This window comes from Ambystoma mexicanum, chromosome 2q (assembly GCF_040938575.1).
Source record: "Ambystoma mexicanum isolate Mex_15411 chromosome 2q, UKY_AmexF1_1, whole genome shotgun sequence".
Classification (NCBI taxonomy): Eukaryota; Metazoa; Chordata; class Amphibia; order Caudata; family Ambystomatidae; genus Ambystoma; species Ambystoma mexicanum.
This window is the reverse complement of record NC_090924.1, coordinates 96,329,072-96,355,018: the sequence shown is the minus strand read 5'-3', so window position 1 is coordinate 96,355,018 and position 25,947 is coordinate 96,329,072. Positions and strand designations below refer to the sequence as shown.

The 25,947-nt window shown below is 43.7% G+C and overlaps 1 protein-coding gene across 8 annotated transcripts in view; it reads right to left on the bottom strand.

The window, feature by feature from the left end:
• LOC138569187 (ankyrin repeat and fibronectin type-III domain-containing protein 1-like) overlaps nucleotides 1-25,947 on the bottom strand; it is a 2,784,778-nt gene that overhangs the window by 167,619 nt on the left and 2,591,212 nt on the right. For all 8 annotated transcript variants that reach the window (XR_011303172.1, XM_069646931.1, XM_069646929.1 and 5 more), the window contains 3 exons: nucleotides 17,779-17,898; nucleotides 14,821-15,036; nucleotides 4,172-4,338 (listed from right to left, as the gene is read on the bottom strand). Coding sequence is in view for 7 of the 8 variants with exons in the window: in XM_069646931.1 (XP_069503032.1) it covers nucleotides 4,172-4,338; nucleotides 14,821-15,036; nucleotides 17,779-17,898 (503 nt within the window). In the remaining variant the exon portion in view is untranslated. The remainder of the gene's footprint in view (nucleotides 1-4,171; nucleotides 4,339-14,820; nucleotides 15,037-17,778; nucleotides 17,899-25,947) is intronic.

Here is a 25,947-nt window from a genome sequence, read left to right as displayed (position 1 = left end):
CCCTGGCCATACAAATAGAGTTTACAGGCTTATTCCTGTGGGTCTGCTGATTGTGGGACAAAGCCGCAAGGCGCGTGGATAGGGTATCTGCGGCTCTATATGATCAACACCGCCGAGGGGTCAAGATGTTTGCTTTGTCGAGCTGCAGAGAGATTCCCTCTCGCAGGAGGAAGAAGGAGCCAGTCGAGATTTCGCATCCTAGCTGCCACCAGACCGTTCTGTATAGTAGCAGGCACTGCGTGCACGCATTCCTCCCTGGCCAGATCCTTGCTGGAGTGCTGACCTGGGCACTGAGCAGCACCCAGAGTCCTGAGGGGCTTGCTACCAGTCCAGTGTTTTTTTTTCATGAAGGGTTGTTATACGGCGGTTCACATTCACAAGTCAGTACTGTGATGAGATAGATAAGAATCAGAAGCAAAGAAGATTACCAGTAAGTAATCAGAGCATTATTTAATATTCAACAGGTAACTATCAAAAGATAATCGACCTTTGGCCCAGCCTTGGGCTAGTGACCTTTAACCTGGGTGGTGGCCAGGTATCTCATAATACAGATTTGTATAATATTTATTAATGTATAATATAATATTTTAATTGTTTAATTCAGGCCAATAAAGGAGACAGAATCTACATTAAATAGTTTATTTGCAAATCATTTGAATGATTAATGTAGGATAAATAGTACAGATGCGCTCGAGTAAGATTTGAGGCAAAATGGTAATGTGGACCTTATAACCAACAAAGGGGTGGCGAGTAGGGGTGAAGCATGGACAAACATAGGAATAATCTAGGGTTTTTCTCTGGAAACAGCTGATCCATTCCCTTGTTCGCCCACACCAGGTTCCTCCAACTCCAGGCCTCAAGGGCTGGAATCCTGATGGGTTTTCAGGATATCCTTTATTAATATTCATGAGAAAAAATGTGCACACATTTAGAATCATTGTATGCAAATTTATCTCATGATTATTAAGTAGGGGTAACCTGAAAACCTGACATGTTTCCGGCCCTCGAGGCTGGCGTTTGACAACCCTGACCCACACCAACCTAGTCAGGCCTGAATGAGGAAGTGAGAAATAAGATTTCCCTGTGTACGGGTTTAATATTTCTTGTGATTGTGTTTTCCCTTGTTTTGCAAATTATTGATTTTAAAGGAACTGTGTGTATTTAGGCTTTTCTGTAACAATAACTAATGTGTAATTGTGTTGTCACGGGTAAGTGACAGGACTCAAGGAACCTTGAGGTGCTAAACCCCTAATTTTCATACTTTGTATTTGCTTGCCCTGGGGTATTGGTAAAAATCACAATTTCTCGAGTCGCCATGGGCACAACATAACAAAAAAGAAGGAACATTTCAGAATGTAAACAGCATGTTTTCTTGCTTTCCCTCATCGACAATCAAATTAGACAAACTTGGTTCTGGTAGTTGATGAGGGGCGCGGAGGGAGTGGGTGGCGCAGTGTTATCTTGGGAATATTTCTTTGCTTGGAACGTCCCATTTTGTGGCTTTTAAGCTGGTTTGGCACAATGATATTCCGCTACATTTCCTTTGCCCACACAACTTTTCCTTATGAACTGAGAAGGACTTGGAATTCCTTGTTAAAGACCTGCATTGTCTGGAAGAGAAACACTTATTGCTTTATGACATGCTCTTATATCGATAAAAGAAAACTGTTTCTTTTGTAGTGAAAGAATTCACTATAAAAAGCGGCTGCTTTTCAACATTTTGGCCCTCAAAAGAGAGTAAGACCCATCAAGGCCAAGTGACGGAAATGTTGTACTAGAGAAATATGGTAACAATGAAACAGAAATTAGCAGTAAGATGGCCCTGCGCAGGGAATTGTGTTTCCTGAGGGTTACTTGTAGCCAGATTTTAGGAAAGTGTTAAAGCGTTCGAGGAAGTGAGAGGGGAGTGTGTAAGTCTGACTCCGGTTCCCCGTCAGGTGCCCGGCCATCGGCACACCCGTGTCGCCGGGGCCCCAGGCCCTGTGAAAGGTGGTGGAGTGGGTGCCCACCGGCTGGAAGATTAAGACTGCCTCAGCATTTGAAGACCCTTTTCAGACCATACCTTGCAAAGCCGCTTCCTTCCCGGGGTCACAATGTGTACACACTGTGGTGCCCACGCGGAAGGAGTTTCCACCCATGGAACGGAACAAAAGAACGTTAAGCTTGCAAAGAGAAAGTGGCGGAGACAGCAATCTGACCACGCTCAAAACTTGGAATTGCTGACATACCAGAGAAAGATGTTGCAGTAGTGCTCATGATTTAGCCCCGCGCGCAGGGATCAGCGAGCTCTTGGGAAAGGCAGCAGCAGGTGAAACTGGAGCCACGTCAATTCTGTCTATGTCGGAAACTGATGATGGCAGGATTAGGCTCCTGAAATATGAGTTATTTCCAAACATGCACGTGTGTGTGTTTGAGTGAGTGTGTGCACATTCCAGAGGGGCTCGCCTACCATACCCTGCCATCACGTGCCCTGGAACAGCAGCTCCGCATAAATAAGTGCATGGGGCGGGATGTGTATAAATCACTCAGATGAAAATAAAACTATGCACGGGCTTGGAGATTTCAATATCCTGCTTGGAATCTATCGGGCCCAACCTGACCAGGGCTGGGAAAAGGACAGAAGTGAATGGAAGCCGTACAGATCCAAAAATATCTTACCTTAATCTCAGGATAACCCCAGTAGGCTGTGAACCTGAAAACTATTTTCCATTACGTACAATTTTGAAGGATTTCAAGCGGTATTAAAACCTATATATATATATATATATATATATATATATATATATATATATATATATATATATATATATATATATATATATATATATATATACACACATATATATGTATATATATATATATATTTTTTTTTTATTGTAATTTTAGGGAACAGAGAAATATTATTGAACCTGATTATTAAAAAAGAGACACATACATGCACTCTTCCTGCGCCTGCAAAGTATGCAGCGTTTGCCCAATGCTTTTTTTGTCTTGAGTAACTCATGGAGACATCCCGCTTCAATAAACCCTCCCTCCTGTCGCCAATTTTCCAGACAACCCATGCCTGGAACAACAAGGTGTACATTTCATCAATAACAGTGAAGACAGTAAAGGAGAGCCTCCATAAGTATCTTCACCACAACGAGTGAAGGAGAGTAAACAACACACACACATGCGCACCCATCGACACGCCTAAGAGGCAACACCCAGAAGCTCAAAGCTGTAAGCACCATTTCTCTTCGCCCCAAAAAATGTATAGTTTTTTTGGTGAGCTCGTGCTCAAACAATTGTAAGTCCTAAAATAGTAGTGGTGATTATGTGTGTTTGAATGTATGTTTGAATAAAATACTTGGCATTTTAGACTGTTTGTATTATGTTAAAGTGAAAAAAGAGAAACGGCAGTTCCCGAGAGGAAGGCACCAGGTCCACCTTCTCGGGTAAATGGTCCTCTTCCTGGCAATGGGCAATGCTGCATTCCACCAATAAAACAACCCACAATAGAGCTCCTAGCGCGGTAGTGTTCACAGGCACCCTGGGTTTCCATAGCGACTAGATTTTAATAGTATCCTGCATTCCATAGTATCCTACATTTTAATTGTTGGATACATGGAACACTGGCACACATTTAGCATGTAGCCCTGCCCTCTAAAAAGCCCCGGGCACAGAATGTATCGAGAATTAACGCTGTCAAAAACATCGCCCAAAAAGAAAATACCCAACGTGTATGGCACAGGTGGTGAATTACACACAGCGGTTGGTCATGGTCACGGTCAACAAGCTGTTGTCATGTCGAAATATCCCTCAGAGGCGTTGGGGGAAGGTGGGATATCGTGAGATACACGAATTAAAAGAATCACACGAAACAGGTCTGCTGTGCACTAAAAAGTATTGTAAATAATTGAAATAAAAAAATAAAAGAGGTTAACATAAGTAGGGATTACGATGGGTGTAAACAGCTATACAAAAGACTGGTAACGGGGATATATCACGGACTCACCCATAAAAAACAGGCAAACGGCAACCAATTTTTTTAAAAAAACATTTTTTGTCATAATCAATGTTTTTATATTTATGTTAAGACCCAGAATGGAACTGACAGGCAGTGGAAGTAGAGGTCCTGAATGGAGCAGCACATTCACAGAAAAGCATCCATGTAACAGGTAAGTGGCACCTGGAAATATTGGGGTTGGCGCGGATCCTTGTGTGGCAGAGGATGTTGGGTAACCGGTCAGGAACCAATACCCGGATCTGATCCACAGCGCTGCAGAGCTTGAGGTAGCCCAGGTAAAGGCCAGGCAGAAGGGCCTGACTGCTCCTTTTGTGGTAAGCCAGTTTATCCTGAGGACGAAACATGAGAAACATGGTTAGAAAAAGGCCAGAGGGCCTGCTTGCCCCGACTTTATGATTCTTCAATTGCATATAAATGGTGTGACTTGGACGAGGCATTACATCTAACTCTAAGCATAGTATGCATTCCATGGGCCCTCAGTACGGCGGTAGTGGTAAAAACAGGAGATATTTAGAAATAATGCCTTTTTTATCACTTGTATCATTAAATAGCCTGCCATAATTACCACATGCAACATTCCATGGAAATACCACATTTTGACTTTGCACTGCCAACAAGCACCCTGATTCACACAGTGGTGCAAAGTGTATTTTTGCCGTGCAAAGTGAACTTGGACCAACTTTGCACCGGTGCAAAGTCACTTAGCACTGCAAAAATACACTTTTCAGGGTGTTTGTTGACAGTGCAAAGTGACGTTGCACCAGTGCAAAGTCACTTTGCACCGTGCAAGAAATTCCACAAATCTGGCCCACACTAATTAGTGCTATATTATGAGGTTAAGCACCTATTTTTATTTTTTTTTACTTTCTTACCACTACCCAAGAGACGGAGCTTAACATTTTAAAAACTCCCTAGAAATAAGGAGGAACAATGCTCTTTTGATTACAAAAGAACGTACAATAGATAAGAAATCAAGTCTGTTGGGAAGCTGTGAGCTCTTACAATGGGGTGAGTTTGAGGGACATTCTTACCAGGGGAGTCAATAGAACAGTCACCAGGGACAATAAAGAAGTAGCCACATATAGATTAAGGACAATCAACATCGGGCATTTTTACGTGCAGGTAGGCGGTACGGCCAGCTGTGCTTGGGATGTGACCATGATGGGTGAAATGCTGGAATGGAGGCAGAGGATGTGAGGCACACAGGCAGGTTAGAGGCAAGGGAGGAAAAATGTTAGCTAGCAGGTAGATGAGAGGTAGGTTAAGAGGGAAATGCAGAGGTGGGGTGCTAGGCTTTTAGTTTGGTTTTGAACAAATCCATGTGGACTGTTGATCAGATGTCCGGGGAAGAAAATGTCATGCAAGTGGAGCAAGAAGAGAGATGGAGCGCAAGCAGAGGTGGGGTGATGAACTCCAAGGGTGGTCACGGAGGCAGAGCCGAGAATACAAGAAGTCTTGTAGAGTTGGATAGAGCAGGATAGATACAGTGGTCCATTCCGTGAATAGATTTGTGAACCAGGAGAACAATTTAAATCTGGCCCTGTATTGCATCCTCAGCTATCGCACCTGGTGACGATAAGAGAAAGTAGGTGTGAAGTGAGGGAGTTCAAAGAGAGTCCTGGTAGCGAAGTTAATGATCTTGTCGAGAGGACAGAAAGCATAGTTGGGGAGACCAAACAGGATGCTGGAACAGTATTCCAGTTTAGAGAAGACAATAGAGGCTAAGAGACGCATGGCAGTGCTGAAAGGAAGGAGGTGCCTGATTTTCCTAATATTGAGGAGGTTGAGGCGAGCTGCTGTTCTAGTTTGGAGATGAATGTAGAGACAGTGTGAAAAGGGTCATAACTGAAGAAGAGTTGGGGAGAGTGTCAGGTGGGAACTGGATAGGCAGAGGAAGAGAAGAGAGAGAGCTTTTTGCACGGAAGAACAGCACCTCTGTTTTGGTAGAGTTTAACATTAGAGAGTGCAAAGACATCCAATATTTAATGGCAGAGAGACAGTGTGAAATTTTGATGAAGAAATCAGAGGAGAGTTCAGAAAAAGAGTAGTCTATTTGGGTGTTGCCTGCAAAGAGCTGGTACGGGAACCCAAAGGAGGAGATTAGTGCTCCAAGTGTCGAGGTCTAGAGTATAAAGACGAAGGAACACAAGATAGAGCCTTGTGGGACATCAACCATTAGAGGAGTGAGTTGAGAGGTGTTGTTGCTCCAGCAGACAGAATTGGTGAGGTGCAAGGGCTCAATTGTGAATCCCAAGAAGAGAGTAATAAGGAGATCAGAGAGATTGATGGTGTCAAAGGCAGGAGACAGGTCATGAAGAATTAGGATAGAGGATATGTTGGAGTGCTTAGGAGAGGTGATGAAGTTGGACACATTCATGAGAGCAGTTTCTGTGGAGAGAAAGGAGCAGAAACCTGCATGTAGGGTCTCGCAAAGGTTGTGGATGTCTTAGAAATTAGTAAGACAGTTGAACACAACTCTTTCGAGCACTTTAGAGTAGTGCAGAATGAGAGTCACAGGGTAAAAGTTACCCAGTAGGTTCTCATCAGCCCCTTGCTTTTTTTTAGGAACGGGATGACCGTGCTGTTTTAAAAACAGAGTGAAAGCAAGCAGAGTTGAAGGACAGGTTGAAGAGTTCAGCATGGTGAAAGGTCACTAAAAGGGCAATAGGCTTGACTAGCTGAGGTGTGAGAGGGTCTGATGGGGCCCAAGAGGGGTCAGCTTTCATCAGTAGGGATAGCACTTCATCAGTATTAGTGTGACTAAAGTGGTAGATAGAAGCAGAAGATAATGGTATAGTAGGCAGGGTGTAAAATGTAGGAATATCAGAGGGGCTGTCCAGCATTATGGTGTGCTTGGGTTAGAGTAAGGTAAGGTTATATTACCGGGTATGCAAAGATTATTCAGGGTAGCTGCAATGCCTGGTGTGGTTAGGCTGTGCCCCTGCCTATCACTAGTTAATGAAGGTATGAAATGAAAATACTTATAATTGTCATTCGAAATATGTGGTGTATGGCATCCTTTGTATCTGTCAGAAAATGTATGTGGGGAGCAAGATACGATAACTACGCGTTTGCATAAGAGAACACATGTCCAGTTTGAACAGTCAGCACCAAAGATTGCTGTTGGCCAATCACTGGCAAGAGGAGCATCAAATGGGGGACAAGAAAGATATATGATTCATTGGACTTATAAGAGCCACATTTGGCAGAAGGGGAGGTGACCTGCAACTACTGCTGAGACGACTAGAATCAAGACTGATTTGTAAACTGCGATGCAATACCATTGGTCTTAATAAAGAGTATGAGATTAATGTTTTTCTGTAGTAGCTAAGAGCTGGTGTTTATTACCTGATTACTGCCAAATACTGCAATTCGAATGATTATCTATATTTGATTTGAAGGACTGTTCATCAGAATGGTGAGTCAATACTATGGTACCTACCACACAGTGAGTGTACATTGGGCAACCATGTACGTTAAAATAGAAAGAATGCATGTATTGTGGCATCTATAGTGCCAATATTTTTGGAATTGGAGATCGCTATTAGATTTGATCCAAGAGGAGCAAGGAATGAAAGCTATATTGCAGAAGTCCAGATTTGATACGTCAAATTTGATTACCAAATATTGCCATGTGGAATTTGATTAAAATTTGAAGTGAATGAACAACATTCAGGATGCCTATATTAATTGCTTTTATGCTACTACTATCATAATAGATTGGTTTAAACTGTACCGATGTGCAAGAACTGTATAATATAGATTGTATACCATATTAGAAATTGCAAGCTACTATTAGGATGATCAATACTGAGCGCTCCAATAATGAAGAGGCACTGTGAGAGGGCAGTAACATACCGAGAACACCTGTTTTTAAACAATACTTATTATTGTATCTGGGAATTCTTTGCCCAAACCATACTTTGAGCAGAATACATGATATACACCACAATTTACTGGCATGGGAAAGCTGGGTATGATCTAATGGGCAGACGCCAGTTTAATGTACGGTGACGAAGACAAGTACAGTAAAAGGTATAAATGATGTAACCAATTTGGGATCATAACTTTAATGTATATATGAAATAATAGTAGAAACAACAAGATATAATAAGTGACAGCAATACTCACAGAAAATAAGTGCTAATATACAAGCAATGACTAGAATGTGATTATTACAAATGGAACTGAAATGGTATAGATTTGGCTAAATTGTACTTTCTGAGAAAGGTAATGCTAGGGTAGCCGTCTGTTTACTAACAGATTCCAATGGATATGATGTCACACGCCGCATACGCGCGACATCATCGGCATATTATATAAACAAAAACAAAAAGGCACGAGTAAAGACATTCGTCACGCCCAATGGAGGCAGGATGAATCCTCACATGACATTCTCTACTTTATATCCATATTGTGGGAACCAGGAAAGCAGAGTATTTACTACTTCATACACTTCATAATATAGTTATACCCACAAGTAATGAATAAATACAAGAATCCAACCACAACAATGACTGTATCTATTTGCAATAGCGGTTATAATGAACAAATGGAATCTAGCCATTGACAGAAAGTATCTACATTAGAACACCAACCAGGATATATGGTGAGTCATATGCCCTCCCTAACTTGTTTATATACGCAGTAGTTGGCTGTGCACATACTGACAGAGGGCTTAATATCTATTCAGTGTCAGTGGTTATAGGAACATTGAAGACCACAAGTCGATCAGCATAAATTTCTCCAAACAGGATATGTTCTGATGCTCTCGGGTGAGTAGAGCCCGACTTTAACTAATAATGGGAGAAACAAGGAGCATGATATAAACTTAACAGGCTAACACACATCACTGAAAGGTGCCAATCTGAAATTTTATGTTTAAAAAAGTAAGCCCACTCAATCTGTACAACTAATTGCATGACTCACTTGGAATTATGGGTATGTGGCTGGTCTCATAGCTTAAATAATTAAAGACACTGTTCTTACAATGTAAGCAATTAGAGAAAGTATGGCTTATCAGTATACTGACGGGATCACACCGTGATAGTGGTTTAAGGTGGTGACGTGACAGGGAGACATTATGGTTTTGGGAATACTGTACAATAAGGTACTTTATATTAACCATGATTTCTATATTTCTCCATTTGTTATTTTTATTTACTCTTTATTCTGTGATGTCTGCATAAACCCCTTCCAAACTCCATCTCCTCCCCTCTCTTTCAGTGTTATGTAAGTGTGTGTTAACAATTACAAAATGTTTTGATGATCAGATATAATGTATGTTCTCAGATCATTGAAAAAAAGTTATTTGCCCATGTTGATATGGACCAGGTAGGTAAAAACATGTGTCGACAGTGGCCCTTTTGAGCAATAATAACATGTACAATGTTGAGTTATGATCTGCATATACATGTGATATAGGGCGTTTACGTTTTGTTCATTCTCATTTATACAACTTGTTATTCTTAAGACTTGTGATTGAACTTGGAAAGAGTTTCATGGACTCTAAGTCCAATGTGTACAATAAAAGTAAATGTTTCTGATTCTATTGACAAGTGCATGTGTTCTGTTTTACAACATTGTATACATGTAAAATGTAGGAGGCGGGAGTGTGAGAAAGGTCAGGCGAGAGTACTCATTTTAGAAATGTGTGCAGTGAAGTAATCAGCAAAGTCATTAGCTGTGAGAGTGGAGTTGATAGTCATAGAGTTAGGAGGAGTACGGAGTGAGTTTGGGGTGCGCTGCCACCGGCAAGGATGGTTCGTGTGAGAGTCAATGAGGGTTAGGTAGAATTCCTTTTTTCGCTCTATCAAGAGTGGACTTGAGGTAGTTCAGGGCAGAGAGGAAGAGTTGCACCTCCTCATCGGGTGGTTATGCTTCCATTTGGGCAGCAGCCGACGCATGACTGTGCAGAGAGAGCACATGAATGGGGTGACCCATGGCTGAGGATGCTGAGACTTAGGGGTGAAAGTAAGCAGTGGGAAGTGAGAGGAGAATGAGTCATATATTAGTGATTGGAAGCTGGAGAAGGCAGTGTTGGTGGAAGATGCATCAGGTGTGAAGGAGGAGAGTGATAACTGTCGGTCGAAGAGAAAGCGGGGAATGGTAGAAGGTCTACATTTCCTTTTAGCAATAGGTGAACCAAGTGGCGAGGAAAGGTAAGAGGGTGGAAAGTAGATGGTGGAAATAATTGAGTCATCAGAGATAGATGGTGTAACAGTAGTATTAGTGGCTAAGAGACAGGGAGGTGGAGATAAATAAGAGATCCAAAGAGTTACTCCCTGTGTGGGTAGGTAGGTTATGGATAGAGTGGATAGCGCGGTCACTAAGAAAAGACTGAAGTTCAGATTTCTGAGAAGTGGTTGGAGAGGGAAGGTTAAAGTCACCTAAGATAATGAGGTTATGTTTAGTGGAAAGAGAATCAAGGAGTTGCGCAAGGACATCAAAGAATTGTCTATTGGGACCAGGAGCGAGATAGATAAAGATGTTGTGAACAGAGTGAGAAGAGAGTAGATGTCCAATGCCTCCACCACTGTGAGTCAGTCAAGGAGAGTGAATGAAGGATAGTTTGGAGTCATGTGTGGCTGCCGGAGTGGTAGTGTCAGATGGAGAAATCCATGTTTCAGTGATAGCAAGAAGGTCCAGGGGAGGAGAGCTAGAGTGAAAGTAGTCAGTGAAAAAGGAAGTTTTGTGGCATACAGACTGAGCATTGCAGAGTGCAATGATCATTGATGAGGTAAGAAAGAATATAGAGGTTGACTCTCAGAAGGTGAGACGAGGTGGTTAGAGAAGGTATGGTTAGCTTGTCGGCTTTGTTTGCTGGAATGAGGTGGAACAGAGATGGAGCAGTGGGAGTTTCGAGTTGTGAGTTTTATAATTGGGATAGGAAAGGAAGACATTGTAGGGTGATTGGAGAAAGCTTAGGGAGATGTGAGTAGGAGGAGCAGCAGGAGGAGAAGGAGTGATTGCATTATAAGTGAGTAGCACAGTGTTGAGAGACTGTACAGTAATTAGGAAGCTAGGGGTACTGAATGGACTGCACACCCATCCCAGTCTCGAAGAAAATAAAATCCCTGGGGGTCTACCTCGAAACAGACTTAAACATGAACAGACAGGTTAGTGCCTTTGCCTCATCCACAGCCAACAGAGCCAGACTCATTACCTCATGCAGGCAGTTCCTCTCCCCTAGTAACTGCATCACACTAGCACAAGCGTTAATCCTTTCCAAACTCGATTACTGCAACGTCCTGCTTATGGGCACCTCCAAAGTTATTATGTCAAAACTCCAAGTACTCCAAAATGAAGGTCTTCATGCCACCCTCTGCCTTAAACACTCAGACCATATCTTTGCTGCCAGACGCAAAGCCCATTGGCTGCTCTGCAAAGCCCGGATATAATTTAAAACACTCTCCATCACTCACCATCGTGTGCCCAAAGATGCCCCCCAGTACCTCATCAACTTCACCACTGAAACTGACCCTACATGCACACTCAGATCTAATTCCAGTATCTCACTGTTTACCCCACGCTTTAAGAGAAAAAGAACTTGAGGAGTCAGCTTTTGTGTCACAATGCCTACCCTCTGGAATGCACTACATGCTCACATCCGCAACAAGCAATCTTTCACTGCTTTAAATAAAAACTTGGTTGTTCAACAAATATGATTAAGAGTTATACTTAAAGGGAAAGTAAAGTGCAATATGAATTAAAGTTAGGAAAATATCCAAGCAAGCAAGCCGTTCAGAGAGCAAGATTCTGCCCTCTTCCTTTACCTCCTCGGTGTTCACCTCCATGTAGATTTTCCATAATCATACTATGATTGTATTAGCTCTTGCCACGAGAGTGGAGAGAGCATACCAGATCTCCACGCAGTTCTTTTCTTTTCAGTTGCACAGCAGAGCCTCTTCCTGCCTCTACCCTCCCAGCTCTCAGCTCACCCACCAGGGCCGGTGAGGCGCTGTGTTGTCTTTGTCTACCGGGTTCCATTCCCTGCTATCCAGAGAGGATCTCACTGATGTTTTCCTATGCCGCACCAGGCTGCAACTTTGAGGTCTCCGACCAATGCTCTGCTTCTCAACTCTAGGCCCAACTACATTAGCTTCAAACCCCACTCGTAAGAGATGCCTAGCTACGCCTCTGTCTCCTGCCTCTGCCTTCATGACTGATCATGAACTCCCACTGGACCCTGAAACAGCTGCTCAAGCCTCAAAGAAAGTTTGGGAAGGTTTGTTTCAGCCATACCACCTGAAGTTCTTGTGATTCTAAATTTAGCTGAATAAGACCCCCACACCCTGGCCTAAAGAGAGAGTTGTAGAATGTTGGAAAATTTGGTAGACTACCCAGAAGAACACAGAAAAGGATATATGGGTAGGAACGACCTAGGAGGAACTGTGTGCGAGGATGGGAACAGGATATGGGGAAGCATGGTGCTAACAGTCTACACAATAATTAAACACGTTGGGCCTCATTACGAGTTTGGAGGTAGCCATGCCGTTTTTACCGGCATAGCTGCCCCCAAACTCGGGTCCTGGTCCCGGTCCCGAAAAATGGGAATTACCGGGCCATTCCAACCTTTGCGGGACCGGTAATTCCAATTCGCGGGACCCAAAACCGGTAGGTCCCCATTCCCATTTGAGCCGCTATAGGGCTCAATGGGAATGGGGAGGATGCAAAAAACAGTCCCATTAATGACGGGACCGTTGTTAGCATCCTGTTCTGCTAGCGGGTGCCGCTCTGCACGTCTGGTCTGACCAGGTGTACAGTGCGGTCCCGCTTGCAGTACTCGTAATGTGGCGGTAGAGTGAGCAGCACTACCGGCGCCGTTATCACTCTACCACCAGGGTCGTAATTAGGCCCATCGACATTTAAAGAAACTGTTTTCTGTTTCATTACTAGCATTGCTACTAAAACATAATTTTGCCATGATGCATTAATCTCACTTGACTTGGTTTAATTTCCGGATTGTGGTATTATTTAGATGTTTTTTTAATGTTGATGCCATACTATCAAAGACCCTCAGTTACATCTCTCAGAATATGATGGGTGCACTTAGCCAGTATATGATGGGATTTTGGGAACATGTATAGGTTGGAGCCAACTTCAGTCCCACTCCGTGGTTAAGAGGCGACTTGGATTCCCACTGGACCTCAAGGGAAAGCAGAAGCACTTACCTGTCATGTTCAAAGACTGCAAGTACATGTGTTCTGTACAATATCTTTAGAATGATTGGAAATAATAGCTCAACACTCTGGCAGGAGGGTCTGCCATGAAGCCTGCTTTGCATGTTGTCTTGCACTCGGTCTAGTTGGTCTGCTCCTGCCATCACATGTACCTGCTAAGTACCCTGCTAAGTACCAAATGATCCTGCATTTCAGCCAACTAGTGAACACAAGATTGTAATTTATGTATGTATGTATGTATTTATTTATTTATTTATTTGCTTATTTATTTATTTATACATCTGCAAAGCGCACTAAACCTGTGAGCATCAAGGCACTGTAAGGCTGGGTGGAATAACCCCCTGCCTTCCAACAGACTTGCACATGAGAGTCAATTGCAGCCAACCAAGAGGCCTTTATTTATGGCCTGCAAGTACCGCTATATCCCAGATTGACATACTTTAAGTATTCCCAGTGACGAAGACTGTCAGAAAACACAGGCCTCCAAAAATGACCCTTGTTCCAACTGGCAGAGAACTCGACACACTTACAACAAGCCAGCAAAGTTTAGCGTGTGGTCTGAAGCATTGCATGATTCCAAGATGGGAAAATTCGCAAAACCTCTCGAGGTAGAGCTGGAAGAACCATTGCATGCAGGCAAATGGGTCAGTGGGTGATGAAAGGTGTGTTCAAGTGCAAGAACTTTTAGAGGAGGAAGGGTGCGTGGGGAACTTCCTGTAAGATGCAAAATCAACAACAGCATTGTGTCTAACAGTCCTGGTGGAGTGAGCACCCGGTATCCTGACCTGTGGAACAACAATGGAATATGGTGCAGACAGAATTGCTCCACAATGGAATCATGCAGTGCCACCTGAGGACAGATGCAGACCCCACTCCAGTGGTGCTTCAACAAAACAGTGTCATTTCAGGAAGACAGCAGAAAGTTAAAATAGCGTTGTAACCACAAAATATCTCAAACACTGCCAATGATCTCATAAACAATAACCCCAGGAAGTCACGGATTACCATGAAATGATCGGAAACAAAATACCTAAAGAGAAATGACCACATTTCTTTGGGTCAATTTTTTTTAATAATGCGGGGGAGGGTGCACTTCCCCCCACCTTCACCTATTACCTTAACCCACCTCATCTATATATTAATACAAATGTACAAAATTCCCTAACAAATTCGGTAATTCATAATATTGCATTCGATTATTTCTGCGGATACCGGAATTTACCCTTCCCTTCTATGTTTTATCTATACAAAAAGTGGTCTTTCATGAACTAGTCTTTGCATCATTTGAGTCACACCCAGCCACTGTATTCTACAGTAAGTATTTCTTCATACAATTTGAAAATATGATTTCTTAGTAACGTTAACTGCAAGTTGGCATTTTCGTAAGGCCAACTCCCACCGTGGCTCAATGGCTCTAAGAAGGGTTCCATTAGTACAGCGCATGGACCAGCCGGGCTGAAGGGGGTACTATATGCAGCAGCAATAACAGCTATTAATATCGGATGAGGATTCTGTGAGAGATCCTCACGATGACAATGACATAAATAGAGGGTCTACCAACAAACGTGGTGGATGGATATTCCCCTCAAACGTCACCTCTGAAAGTTAAGTAAATGTGTGTCTACCCACGTGCAGTGTCATCAGCAACACATCCAAAGCGTTGGGCTCCTCGGGAGACGAGACTGATTTTCGACTGGTCTGAAGCTTAGACAAAGGGATCCAGCGGACATTTTCTGGTGTCTGACTGAGGTTCACCTCCTTCAGGGTCACGATCAAGATGTTGCCTTGCTTATCCTTGATTGGCTCAAAGTAAACCTGCCCCAAATCCTGGATTCCCAGTAACGCCTTAAAAAGATGGTGAGAAAGAGAGCATGTAAAATACGAATATTTGTGGCAGAGGACATATGCAAGCAGACATGTACAATGAAAACTTCTGGGGACTCGCTTGTTCATGTATGTGTTCACATTCGCATCCATTAGGTACGTGTGTGTGTGTGTGCCATTTGTGTGAAGCATTTTTTTTGTTGGACATTTGTATGGCGCCTATACACAACTGTTTCCAGGCACCATAGGAAAATATGGGTGGGAAATGGGAATAGCAAAGTAGAGCAACAACAATCGGTTGTATTGGCCTTCTGACTATCCTTCTGTGCAAGTGCATGAAAAAGAGGTAAGTGCAGGGGAGAGCGGGTAGATGGAGAAGTGCAGGAGTGTGATGCCCCCAAGGGTGGGGGCGGGCAAGTGCTGGGTGGGCCAAGCCAGCAAGTGTCTGGGGGAAGAGGGAGAAGATAGGATGAGTGCGGTGGACACGGAGGACCAGGTTGGGATAATTCAGGAAAGGGTGCCCAAAGGCAAGTGTTGGAAAAGGGGGTTGGGGGGACTGGTAAGTGGTGGTATGGCTCCTGTATGACTCTGAAGGCACCAGGCCCCAGTCGCAGCGGCAGAGGGAGAGTTAGCATGGGAGGGAGAGAGGGAACAAAGAGGAGAACATTGTAGTCTTGAGAAGTTTCTGGAACTTAAGAAGGTCTGGCTCAAGTCTGTGATGAGGAGGGAGGCCAATCCAGAGGAAGGAGCCGGGCAAGGAGAGGGATCTACCCCCGACTCTCTGCTTGGAAATACGCTTGACCTGCAGAGAGTTGGAACCAGAGGACCAAAGGACTCTGGCCATTAGCTATTTAGGGAGGGAAAGCTGGATTTAGAGAGGTTCCAGGACCCAGACAGCCTTATGGATGATGCAAACAGTCTTCAATGTGATCCTTGCAGACCCCAGGAGCCAGTGATATGATGTGATATGGCTTTAATAATGTGCCTATATACAAGTGTTTAAAGACGCGATGAGGCAAGGGAGGGGAAACAGGGTGAACAGAGACAACGATCTTACTAGGCCAGGTGAGATTGGGATCATGAAAGTGCAGGGGATGGGGGAAGATTGGAGAGGTTTTAGGGCAGGAGAGATACGGTCCCTGAGCTTGAGGCCAAGGATATGATTTGCAGTCCTATTCTGGAATATTTGAAGGGGGCAAACGAAGGAAAGAGGCAGATTGAGGAAGAGGCTGTTGCAGTAGACCAGCCTAGAGAGATCCAGGACTCTGGAGATGATGAGCTTTAGGGGGAAGGTGAGGAAAGGTAGAATGCTCCTGAGGAGGTGCAGCTGAAAGTTGGACTTCTTGGCAAGGTCTGTGATGTGAGGAGAGAAGGAGAAAGAGGAGTTACAGATGATCCCAAAGTTTTTTGACTCACAAGCGGGAGAGGGGAGTGGACCCAAGGAGTGAGGCCAGAGGGTGGGGGGGAACAAGGAGCAGGTGTCCCAATGAAAAGGATCTCTGTCTTACTGGCATTACGGCAGAGATCATTGGCAGAACACCATAAATAAATAAAATATGCCACAATGTTTGTGGCATATTTTGTTTATTTATTTCATCTGTAAATATGACACCAGGACTGTAGCAGGGGTTTGTTTCCAAGTCGGTCCTCAAGATCTCGGAGGCCATTCACTTACTATGTAAATAATGTGCATTTCGAGTCCCAGGTGGTTAGTTATATGCCTGTGCTGGAATACAAAGACAGTGAACTCTAATCACGTCAATAGCAAGGAGATTATCATTGGGAACCCATGTGGTTCATCAAGGTATTTGGAGAACATGTTTCCAGAGGCATCGCGTGAAGATGCATTCCCAGCCAAGAACACAATATCACCATTTTAATATGGTCACTATGAACAAACAAACTCAAGGAGGTGGCAGAGAGGGGAAGCACATTTTCTCTTTCAACTTTAAAGTCAAACAAGGCGACAGACAGTGGTTTCGAGAAGGCCAGCACTGTGAGTGGGGAAGAATCAGCATGGAAAGAGAACAAATGAAGACGGGTGCCAGGTGGGTGACCCAGTCCTGTTGATAAGAGCTAGGGCCTCATTATGACCCTGCCGGTTCGGAAAGAACAGTGGTGGTAAAACCGCCACCACCGTTCTTTCCGGACCAGCTGATTAAGAGTCCTGCAGGCGGGAGGTGTCATGTCCTGCAGGCGGACATGGAAACACTGGCACCCTTACAGCATGGTGCTGGTGTTTCCACTTCCCCATTCTCATGGGACACCATGGGAATGGGGATTAACAGAATTCCGCCTCCAGAATTACCGGGTCACCGGGGTTGTAATGCCCCGATGATTCCGGCAATCACGGAGCCAGAATGGTAATACGACTCTGGCAGTAACCTGATGGAATTTCCGGCACGGTTACCACTGGACTCGTAATGAGGCCCCTAGACTTGGGGTGATCCTTGGGTATTCCTAGCCATCAGCTTTCTTGAATGCCTGCATACAGCACAAGCGGCAAAAGCCTGTCCTCCAAGAAACCGGATTGACTGTGATTCACAGACAGTCAGTCCATCATGAGTTCTAATCAGTCCTTGCAACATGTTCAAGTGCCTTAATGAAAGTTGAAGGAGCACTGTAGTGGTTCATATCATTGAGTAAGGCAATGAAGTTTGAACAATATCAAAGGTAATGTGTTTGAATTGCTCATTCAAAGACGTGTCCCCCCAACACACTTCAACAAGTGACACCCTCAAGCACGTTTTTAGGTTCCTTTACCTGCATCTGGGAGATAGCCACAAGCACCTTGAATCGCGTTTGCAGAATACAGGAACAGGACGACTGCGACACAGTAACACACTGTCGCAACCAGAGGATGTCATCCCACATGCAAGAGACCTGGAAGACAAAATGCAAGCCCTTTTATCAACAGTGTTGGGTCCCCTTCACATCTCTCAACCATTTGAGTACCTTGGCTGGGGCAAAACAGATGAATTTGTTTTTGTCGAGTGAGAGCCTATTTAATCGTATGGATGGGGTAGAGGCTTCGTGGGTGAATTAACTGATTCCATTGCAGGTGACACCCACCAAAAGCGTGGGTTGATAGCTATGCCCCTCCCAAGTTCATACATACCATCCACATCAGTACAGAAAGTATTTCTGCTGAGAATTTAGCAATTACAATACATGCTGTCCACATAAGGCAGCTTTGACCTCCATTTGCTTCAAAAACACGTACATCCCTCATAGGAAGATGTACAATCAAGGGTGCTCCATTACAAACCCTGAAACATCAGAAGAAAATAGACTTACTCTAAATCGGAAGGATTTTCAAGCAGTTAGAAACCCAATACTTTCTTGATTCTAGTAAGGATATTTAATAACCATCTTACATGATCACAATACTATGTCATCTTTCTCTGCTTCTCTCTTTACAATATTTTATACACCAGAGGATAACTTTTCAGTATATTTTTAGTACAGTATAGATAATTACAATCTTTTTCATTGTGCTTATCAACATGAATGCACATGGCAATTTTACCAAAGTACAAACACGAAAACATTTTGAGAAAGGCAATTGCAAATCATTAAAGAATGCAGGTGAGTTGTGTGAGGGTAGTAACAGTGTATGACTAGAGACATTTCAAATTATCTTCTTGTCTGAGTGGAAAAGAACCTTGACTGCATATGTTTTAGCTGGGTCAGAAATGCTTTACCCAGTGTTCAAGTAAGTTAAGCGCTTCCTAGGCAAAATGTTGCTGGGAATACAGGATCTACTATCCCAGAGGCATTTTACTCTTCAAAATGAAAAAAACAAGATAGTCGGTGGAGTGTTTTGGCCCATCTCAAATTGTTGAGCTAGCAAACCTTTTTCCGGGCCTGTATCAGGACTTTGGGCCCCATCACGACCCTGGCGCTGACGGAATGAAGGGGGCCGGTACGGGACTGGCCTCCTTCATTCCATCAGAGCTGATTACGAGGTTCCCTTTGCGGGACCTGGATCAGACGTCTTGTAAAACCAGAAGTCTTTTCCGGGTCCCGCGAGGGGAAGAGAGAGGTAACAACGGGACACTTGTAATGTGGCCATTGTTACCTCTCTCCCCATTCCCATTGAGCCCTATGGGGGCTCAAATGGGAATGGGGAATGGTTCCTGCAAGGAGGATTTACTGGGTCCTCCTATGTCGGAATGACCCGGTAAGTCCCCATTGCAGGAACCCGTTAATGGAGCCCGGTTTGGAGGCAGCCATGGTGCTAATAGCACCATGGCTGCCTCCAAACTCGTAATGAGGCCCTAGAGTTAGTGGTTACGTGCATGGCTTCCATAGGGAGGTATTATAAACGATTTCCATTTCCAAATGCTATACTCTCCTGCTCTGACATCATAGAAGAGGTGTATGGAATGTTAATCAACTGCTATGACATCACAGAGGGGAGTACATTTTCTCTGCTAGATATTTTTTTTATTTTGTAAGGTGCTGTGGGGTGAGGGGAAAGGGAACCTGGGGCACGATTCAACACTTAGCAATGTTTAAGACTAGTTTAACGTTTCTGCCACTCGTAATCATGGTAAATATGCCTGATTACAAGTTGTGAAGTGGTGGTGGTAATCCCCATTCCTAGGGTCCTAATGGAGGTTGAAGGATTTACCACTGGCGGTAATTCTGATGGCCATAATTCCTCAATTTTCTGGAGGTAAAGTGGAAGTAAAACCTCAACCAAACTTTGGAGATATTTCCTCAACTGTACCCTCAAAACTCAGAATTTGATGATGCCTCAAATTGGCTGTAAATTGGCAGTAATAATGGCGATTTAACCACCCCTTTTCCAGCACCGTCAAACTCGAAATGAGGCCCTGGTATATTTTATCTTGAACATAGCTCCTCATGCCTCCACTCTACACCACTGAAATACTGGCCAAGACCATTAACTGCAATCACTTGCTATATGGATAGATAGTAGTATATGTACACACTGGTCAATCCACTTCGGGTGTAGCATCATGTTACTTGACGGTATCACATGCCAAATTTTGTGCCGGCAACCACACAACCATTGACAGAGCCAGTCACACAGCACCCTGCAGTCAACACACAAAGCTGCTAAATGTGATATTTCAGTACAGGGCATCTCTGCCAAAAATGCTCATTTCCCTGCAATTGTAAATGCATAGTGTCATGTAATGTCCTTCTCCGGCAATGCAATGTACTGTTTGTTCATTTATGTTCCGATTGCGTTCTGTCAAACTCCCAGACAACCTAATGTGCTCCAATGCTACGATAATGCCCGAAAGGCTCTGTACAAATTTAACATAAAACAAATTAAATATCTTGTATGATACAACAGTCATGTTTCCTCAATTGCTGCATGATTCTGCACACCTTTGTGTTATCTTCTTGTCATATTCTCTGGACACTAGGGGGAACACTGCTGTCCAGTTTGAGGAATTGCACTTAGTATGGCATTAAGAACATAAAGGGCCTGATTCTTCAAACCTTTTCTTGTTCAAGTGGAAGATATTAAGTTATTTGTGTTTTTAGTCTTTTAAACTGTGCCTATGACCATGGTAGTGGCCTTTAAGCACTAAGGGCCTGATTGATGGAAAAGTGTGCGTTTCTCCCACAATTGCCACGTGCTGAGAACGACACTGTGCGAGCCTACGCACAGAATAAAAAATGCGTGCCCGTGTATTCATGGAATTTACAGTGCAAAGAAACTGTATTCGCAAGCCACACCAAGAAGGCAGCAGACACGACCCCATCCAAAGCCAAAACAGCCAGAACAGCTATCTTTACATGCACCCTTCAAACAGGTAAGTGGGGTCCCCCACAAGCAGGCCTGCATCTCAGGGACCCTGTGCAGGGTGACTCGTAACTGTTGCCGGCACCCCGACAACATGCGTATGATACTTCATAACTCATACTTCAGATCTGCATGCAAACCCCCATAAACCGCTCGTGCCCCCGCTACAGTGCGTGTGCGCACCCCTAAGTTAGATCAGAACCCTGCGTACACACATCCCTAAATCCGACATGCAACCCCACCTCCGTGCTGCGATTCCTATGTGCAAGTGTTTTTACGCCTGCCTTCAGGTGGCGTCGAGAAAGAGGGATTTGCATGGCCATTTCCATGCCGAGAGGCTGTGCTGGTGGTTCCATGAATATGTGTCGTTTGGCACAATTGTGTGCGTGCAAGGGATTTTCTGTGTTTTGCCTCCTTCCCAGCCCTATGTGCAAACCAGGCCAATGCTCTGCATGGTGTCTCGTGCAAAGGGCTTGATGGCTCGGAGAGACATGCTGAGCCTGCACGAACTCCACGCAAGTCCAGTAAAATTCCTGCGCATTCGATTGCATGAATCGGCAAACAGGATTTTGCACGCAGTTTGGCATGCAAATTCCCTATTTCTTATGCAAATAATTCCATGAATCGGGCCCTGCATCTTGTTCTTGTAGAGAAAAATGGTGGCCTCTGAGATAGATTTAAGGGAAGCAGGAAAGAGTGGGACATGTCAGGGATGTGCCAAATAATCTGCTGGTGCATCTCACACTTGCACAAGAAAAGATGTACAAGATTCAAAGAAATGCTCAGCTGTGCAATCCCTGCAAAGCCAGGTAAGAAAATAGACAATGTCTGTAGAAAGCATTGAAATCAGTCAAATCATACATGCAAGCAGAAAGTGGCCATGAAACAATATGCCACATTGCACCAAAATCCTTATTCATATGTTATTACAGAAAATGCACATCAGCAGTTTTTACAAACCCAAACTGGAGAAAGTGGTTGAGCCGAGAGAGGTTAGTTGCCAGTTGAGGACAGTGGATATGATATGATAGGTTATTTATAACGCGCTTAATACCCAGAGGTTTCTAAGCGCGGACCCGGGGATCAAACCTGTGTTGCTCTGTGTCGTCTTGCTTCCGAGGCGACACGTTGCCGCTGAGCTATCCTCCCGAGACTAATGGCAGTGGCTACCATCATTGAGAATGGGCACCAGCTAAGAGTAGCCCACATCATCTATTTCTAAAATCCCCCTTCTTTTGTAAATTGGCGTGGTCATTATCAGAAATTAGTATTATTTGAGAGGAAGGACCCCATTATGCTCCATTGGAGTAGTAGTTAACAGGGTGATATTTGCTGGTAATGACGATCACATTGCTGTCTACTGAAATCACAACCATAGTTGAAAGGGATCAGTGAGTAAAATGCAGAAGACATTTTTAAAGGATGGCGAGGTGAGCCCTCAGTTTTACAGCTACATTATAGGTTCATTCTTTTTCCTAATTCTGTTGCATGGGTCAAAGATGGGTGAATGTGAGGAATTCGACCATCTGCATGGTGGAAGGGCGCTCATCTGGGCGTTTTTTTAAAATGTTTACTTAAATGGAATGAAGATAGTCCAACCTCAGGAAAATGTGTGTGGCTAAAACACACACATTTTCCTATGCTCACACCACGATAACTGCATAGACCCATGTACTACGGCGTGGACTCGGCCTACATGCGCAGACCGCCATGCAATATTTAGTTGGAATATGACTGCCAGGAGCGCACAATGTCATCTCCAGGAAGGGGGAGAACCCAATTTCCCCCTGCCATGGTCAGACTGATTAACAGACAAAGGCTCCATGGTGGCAGCAATTAGCATACCAATAGAGGGTACTTCAAACAGGCCCACAGAGGTTAACAAAGGTGACAGGAAAACCCAGCAATCTTTCATATGTAACTGTGTCAACCTGAAGCCAGCTCCCACCCTCAATATCAATGACAGAGAACTGTCTTGCCTGGGCCTGTTGTTTACACTAGGCCCCACCCAATTCATATGGTATGAGAATGTGGTTTTCGGGAGCACGAGATTGTGGTCTCGACGTAGTTTCAAGGGAGACCTGCCACTTTACTCAGGAACCACAAGGAGTTCCAATATCCAGAGAGACTCTTTGATCACAGCAGGCAGGCAGATCTGTGGGACTTACTAGCACAAATGAGTGAGCACAGAGCACTTTCTGTTGAGAGGAGTTTTCCGCCATCTTGGTTCTGGAACAACCCTGGTTCCCATTCCACCTCTTTACCTTTTCCTGTTGCAAAGCACTCTGGTTATGACCTCACACACATAGACCATTGTTCGTAGGGACCCCCGGATTGGTTCATTAAGGTTGCCTTAGCCTACACCACTCACTGTGCAACACTTAGCTTTAAAGAAGGGCTGGAGCCCCTCTTTTGGCAGATCATTTGAAGACTTCACAAGAAGTAAGAAAGAAGAACTCAAACTTGGACACTAGCTGATGGTACAGTCAGCCTTATATCCTCCGCCAATGAAGGAAGGCCAGGATATCCAAAGATTTAAGCAGGATCCCTCTGATAAACTTCTCCCATGGAACAGAGGGAGAAACAGAACTCGGAGGACCCTCTAGCCACTCCAGAACAGGTACCCAGTCAGCAGAGAACATGCCCTGCTAGGCTCTGCAGCATACTTCCTGGATAGGGATTTCCAGAAGGTCTCTGAACCAAAAACCATGGACAAGGCAGCTGCTTGCAACACACTCCACAGCTGTGGGCCGCCCATTTTAAAGGACCACATGAGCCCATTGAAGTAGCTGGGAAAAGTGCATCAACAAGCATCTACTGCTGTCAGTCATAGAGGGAATTTTCAAGCCAGTTGAGTTCCACGATCCACAACTGACTGCAATGATGACTGTTGTCAAGCCGCAGTTGCTTAAAGACATCTAAGGCGTCTCGACCAGTGCTTCAGAACCGCTGATCAGCATTGATACAATGATTCCTGACCCATAGCCGCCATGTAGACCAGCCTGCAACCAGTCACAAACTCTGTCACAGAAGCTCACAAAGTGCCCGAAAGCCAACTGGACCCTGTCGAGCACCAAGAACCTTCTACAGCCAAAGGTACATTGTGGTTCTGTCCCTCTTGTCCTTCCCAGAAGGCCCCTAGAGACATGTTAAGACCCTTTTCCCTATTGTGCTGAAGCCAAGAAATCTTAACAAACTGTTGTTGTTATTTACCATACCGACTATCCGCCTATCAGTATCCAGAGTGCATCGTTTTTCCTTCTTCAAAACTGTCTGTCCTATGCATTCCTTTACAGGGTGGGTTGTATTTCGTAGTGTTGTTAGATTAAGTAGATATGTTTGATATGTTTGATACAATCTTGACTGCACACTTTTTTTTATCATTGGGTAATATTTGTATTTTTGCTGTGTTGCAAATAACCAACGATCTACAACCTTTTTTGGAGATAAGCCTGCCGTTCCGTCCACGTTGCCAAAACGGACAAGAACGTTTATAATTAGCTTGCTATTCCAATTTATTCAGATCCCTTCTGGTGAAATAGAGGTATGGGGCTAATTGATGGTTTAGAAACCGATATTCATCCCTGGACCATTGGTTCCCCGGAAGTTGATTCAAAACAGTGACACTGTTCAAAGAGTCGTGGATGAAGGGTATGTTACTATTTCATTTTGGGAACTACAAAGTGATTGTGTTGGTGGTTGGTGGCATTCACAAGAATACAAAATAATTAAAGTGTCAGTTTAGTGTAGTCAGAATAAAAAAATCAATAAAACGTGTACATAACAAAGCACATTAATTTATACTATAAAATATAACTATGGAACACACATAAGTACCAATAAACATTTCTAATAAAAATTAATACAAATCGTTTAGAAATACTGGTCAAATAAAAAAGGAATTTGAAAATATAAATATAAATAAAAGATTCAAGCAGCAAAGGCCAAGATAAACTATGTTTCAACAAATAAGACATACAAACAGCATTTAGAATAGTAATTTCCAACAATTTTGATTAAAAATACATTTGTAAACAGTTCTAGCACCTTACCAGCAAAGATATACCTGGCATAACATGTTTCAAGTACGCATCTAGTAAGTAAACAAAGAGCCAAAGACCCATTACAAAAAGAGCTTATTTCTCAATTTCGGTGCAGACCAAATAAACAGAGAAGCACCAAACTGAGCCCAATGATTACCACTCATTTTGCATACCGTCAGACACACAACACTGTATGTACTCCAAACTGCATCAGAATCTGGAATTGCTTGTGATGTCTTGCGAATAAACAGCATTTGCAAAAAAAAAATGAAAATGGGGCATGTTTTCTATTTGCCCACATTGTCAAAAAGCTATAATATTTTCAGGCTTAAACCATTTTCCTGTCATAGATATTAGGTAATGTAATGTAATTTTCATTTGTATAGTGCTTGTATGGTTCCAACGCGCTGTAGGTTGAACGCCCTTGGGGGACAGAAGTACAAGTATGGGAAATTTGTCAGAGAATTATAGAATGTGTGTGTGCATTTTGGCCAGCACTAGGTAGGCGTGGGCAAGTCTGCTAGTCACCCATGTCAAACAGGCATATAGATGGGTGGAGAGAGGGATTATGGAGAGTATGCGAAAGCAGGAGAATCATTATGTATGCAGATAGACCCCATTTTATCATGGGGATAGCTGCATTCTAATGGCAGAGGTGGTGTGCAATGTGTCCTAGAGTAATGCATGTAGAGTATGGGAGCAGAGAAATGGTATGGAGGGTTTGCCAGATCAGGAGAATCATTAATCCAAAGTTTCTGAAAACTATTTAATAGTGGTATTGATCACAGTACTAGGCTCGCACATTTACACTAAGGGTAGCAGTGTTAGGAAGTCTATGAGGCCATCACATTTTTAGTTGCTCATAGCAGCATGTCAAATTTGTATCTATCCGGTGGAAGATGAGTGATGGTTTAATGACTGTGATTTGGGGTGTCAGCTCGTGATGGTGTTTTGGGGCAGTAGAGCACATCATAGTGCTGTTCGACCACCCATCCCCATCTTGCCTTCTCGTGATGAATGCAGCTTGTTCAATGAGTATTTTGAATTGAATGCGGATGATTTTTCTCAATGGTGTGTCCCCTTTTTCCACTCCATATCTTA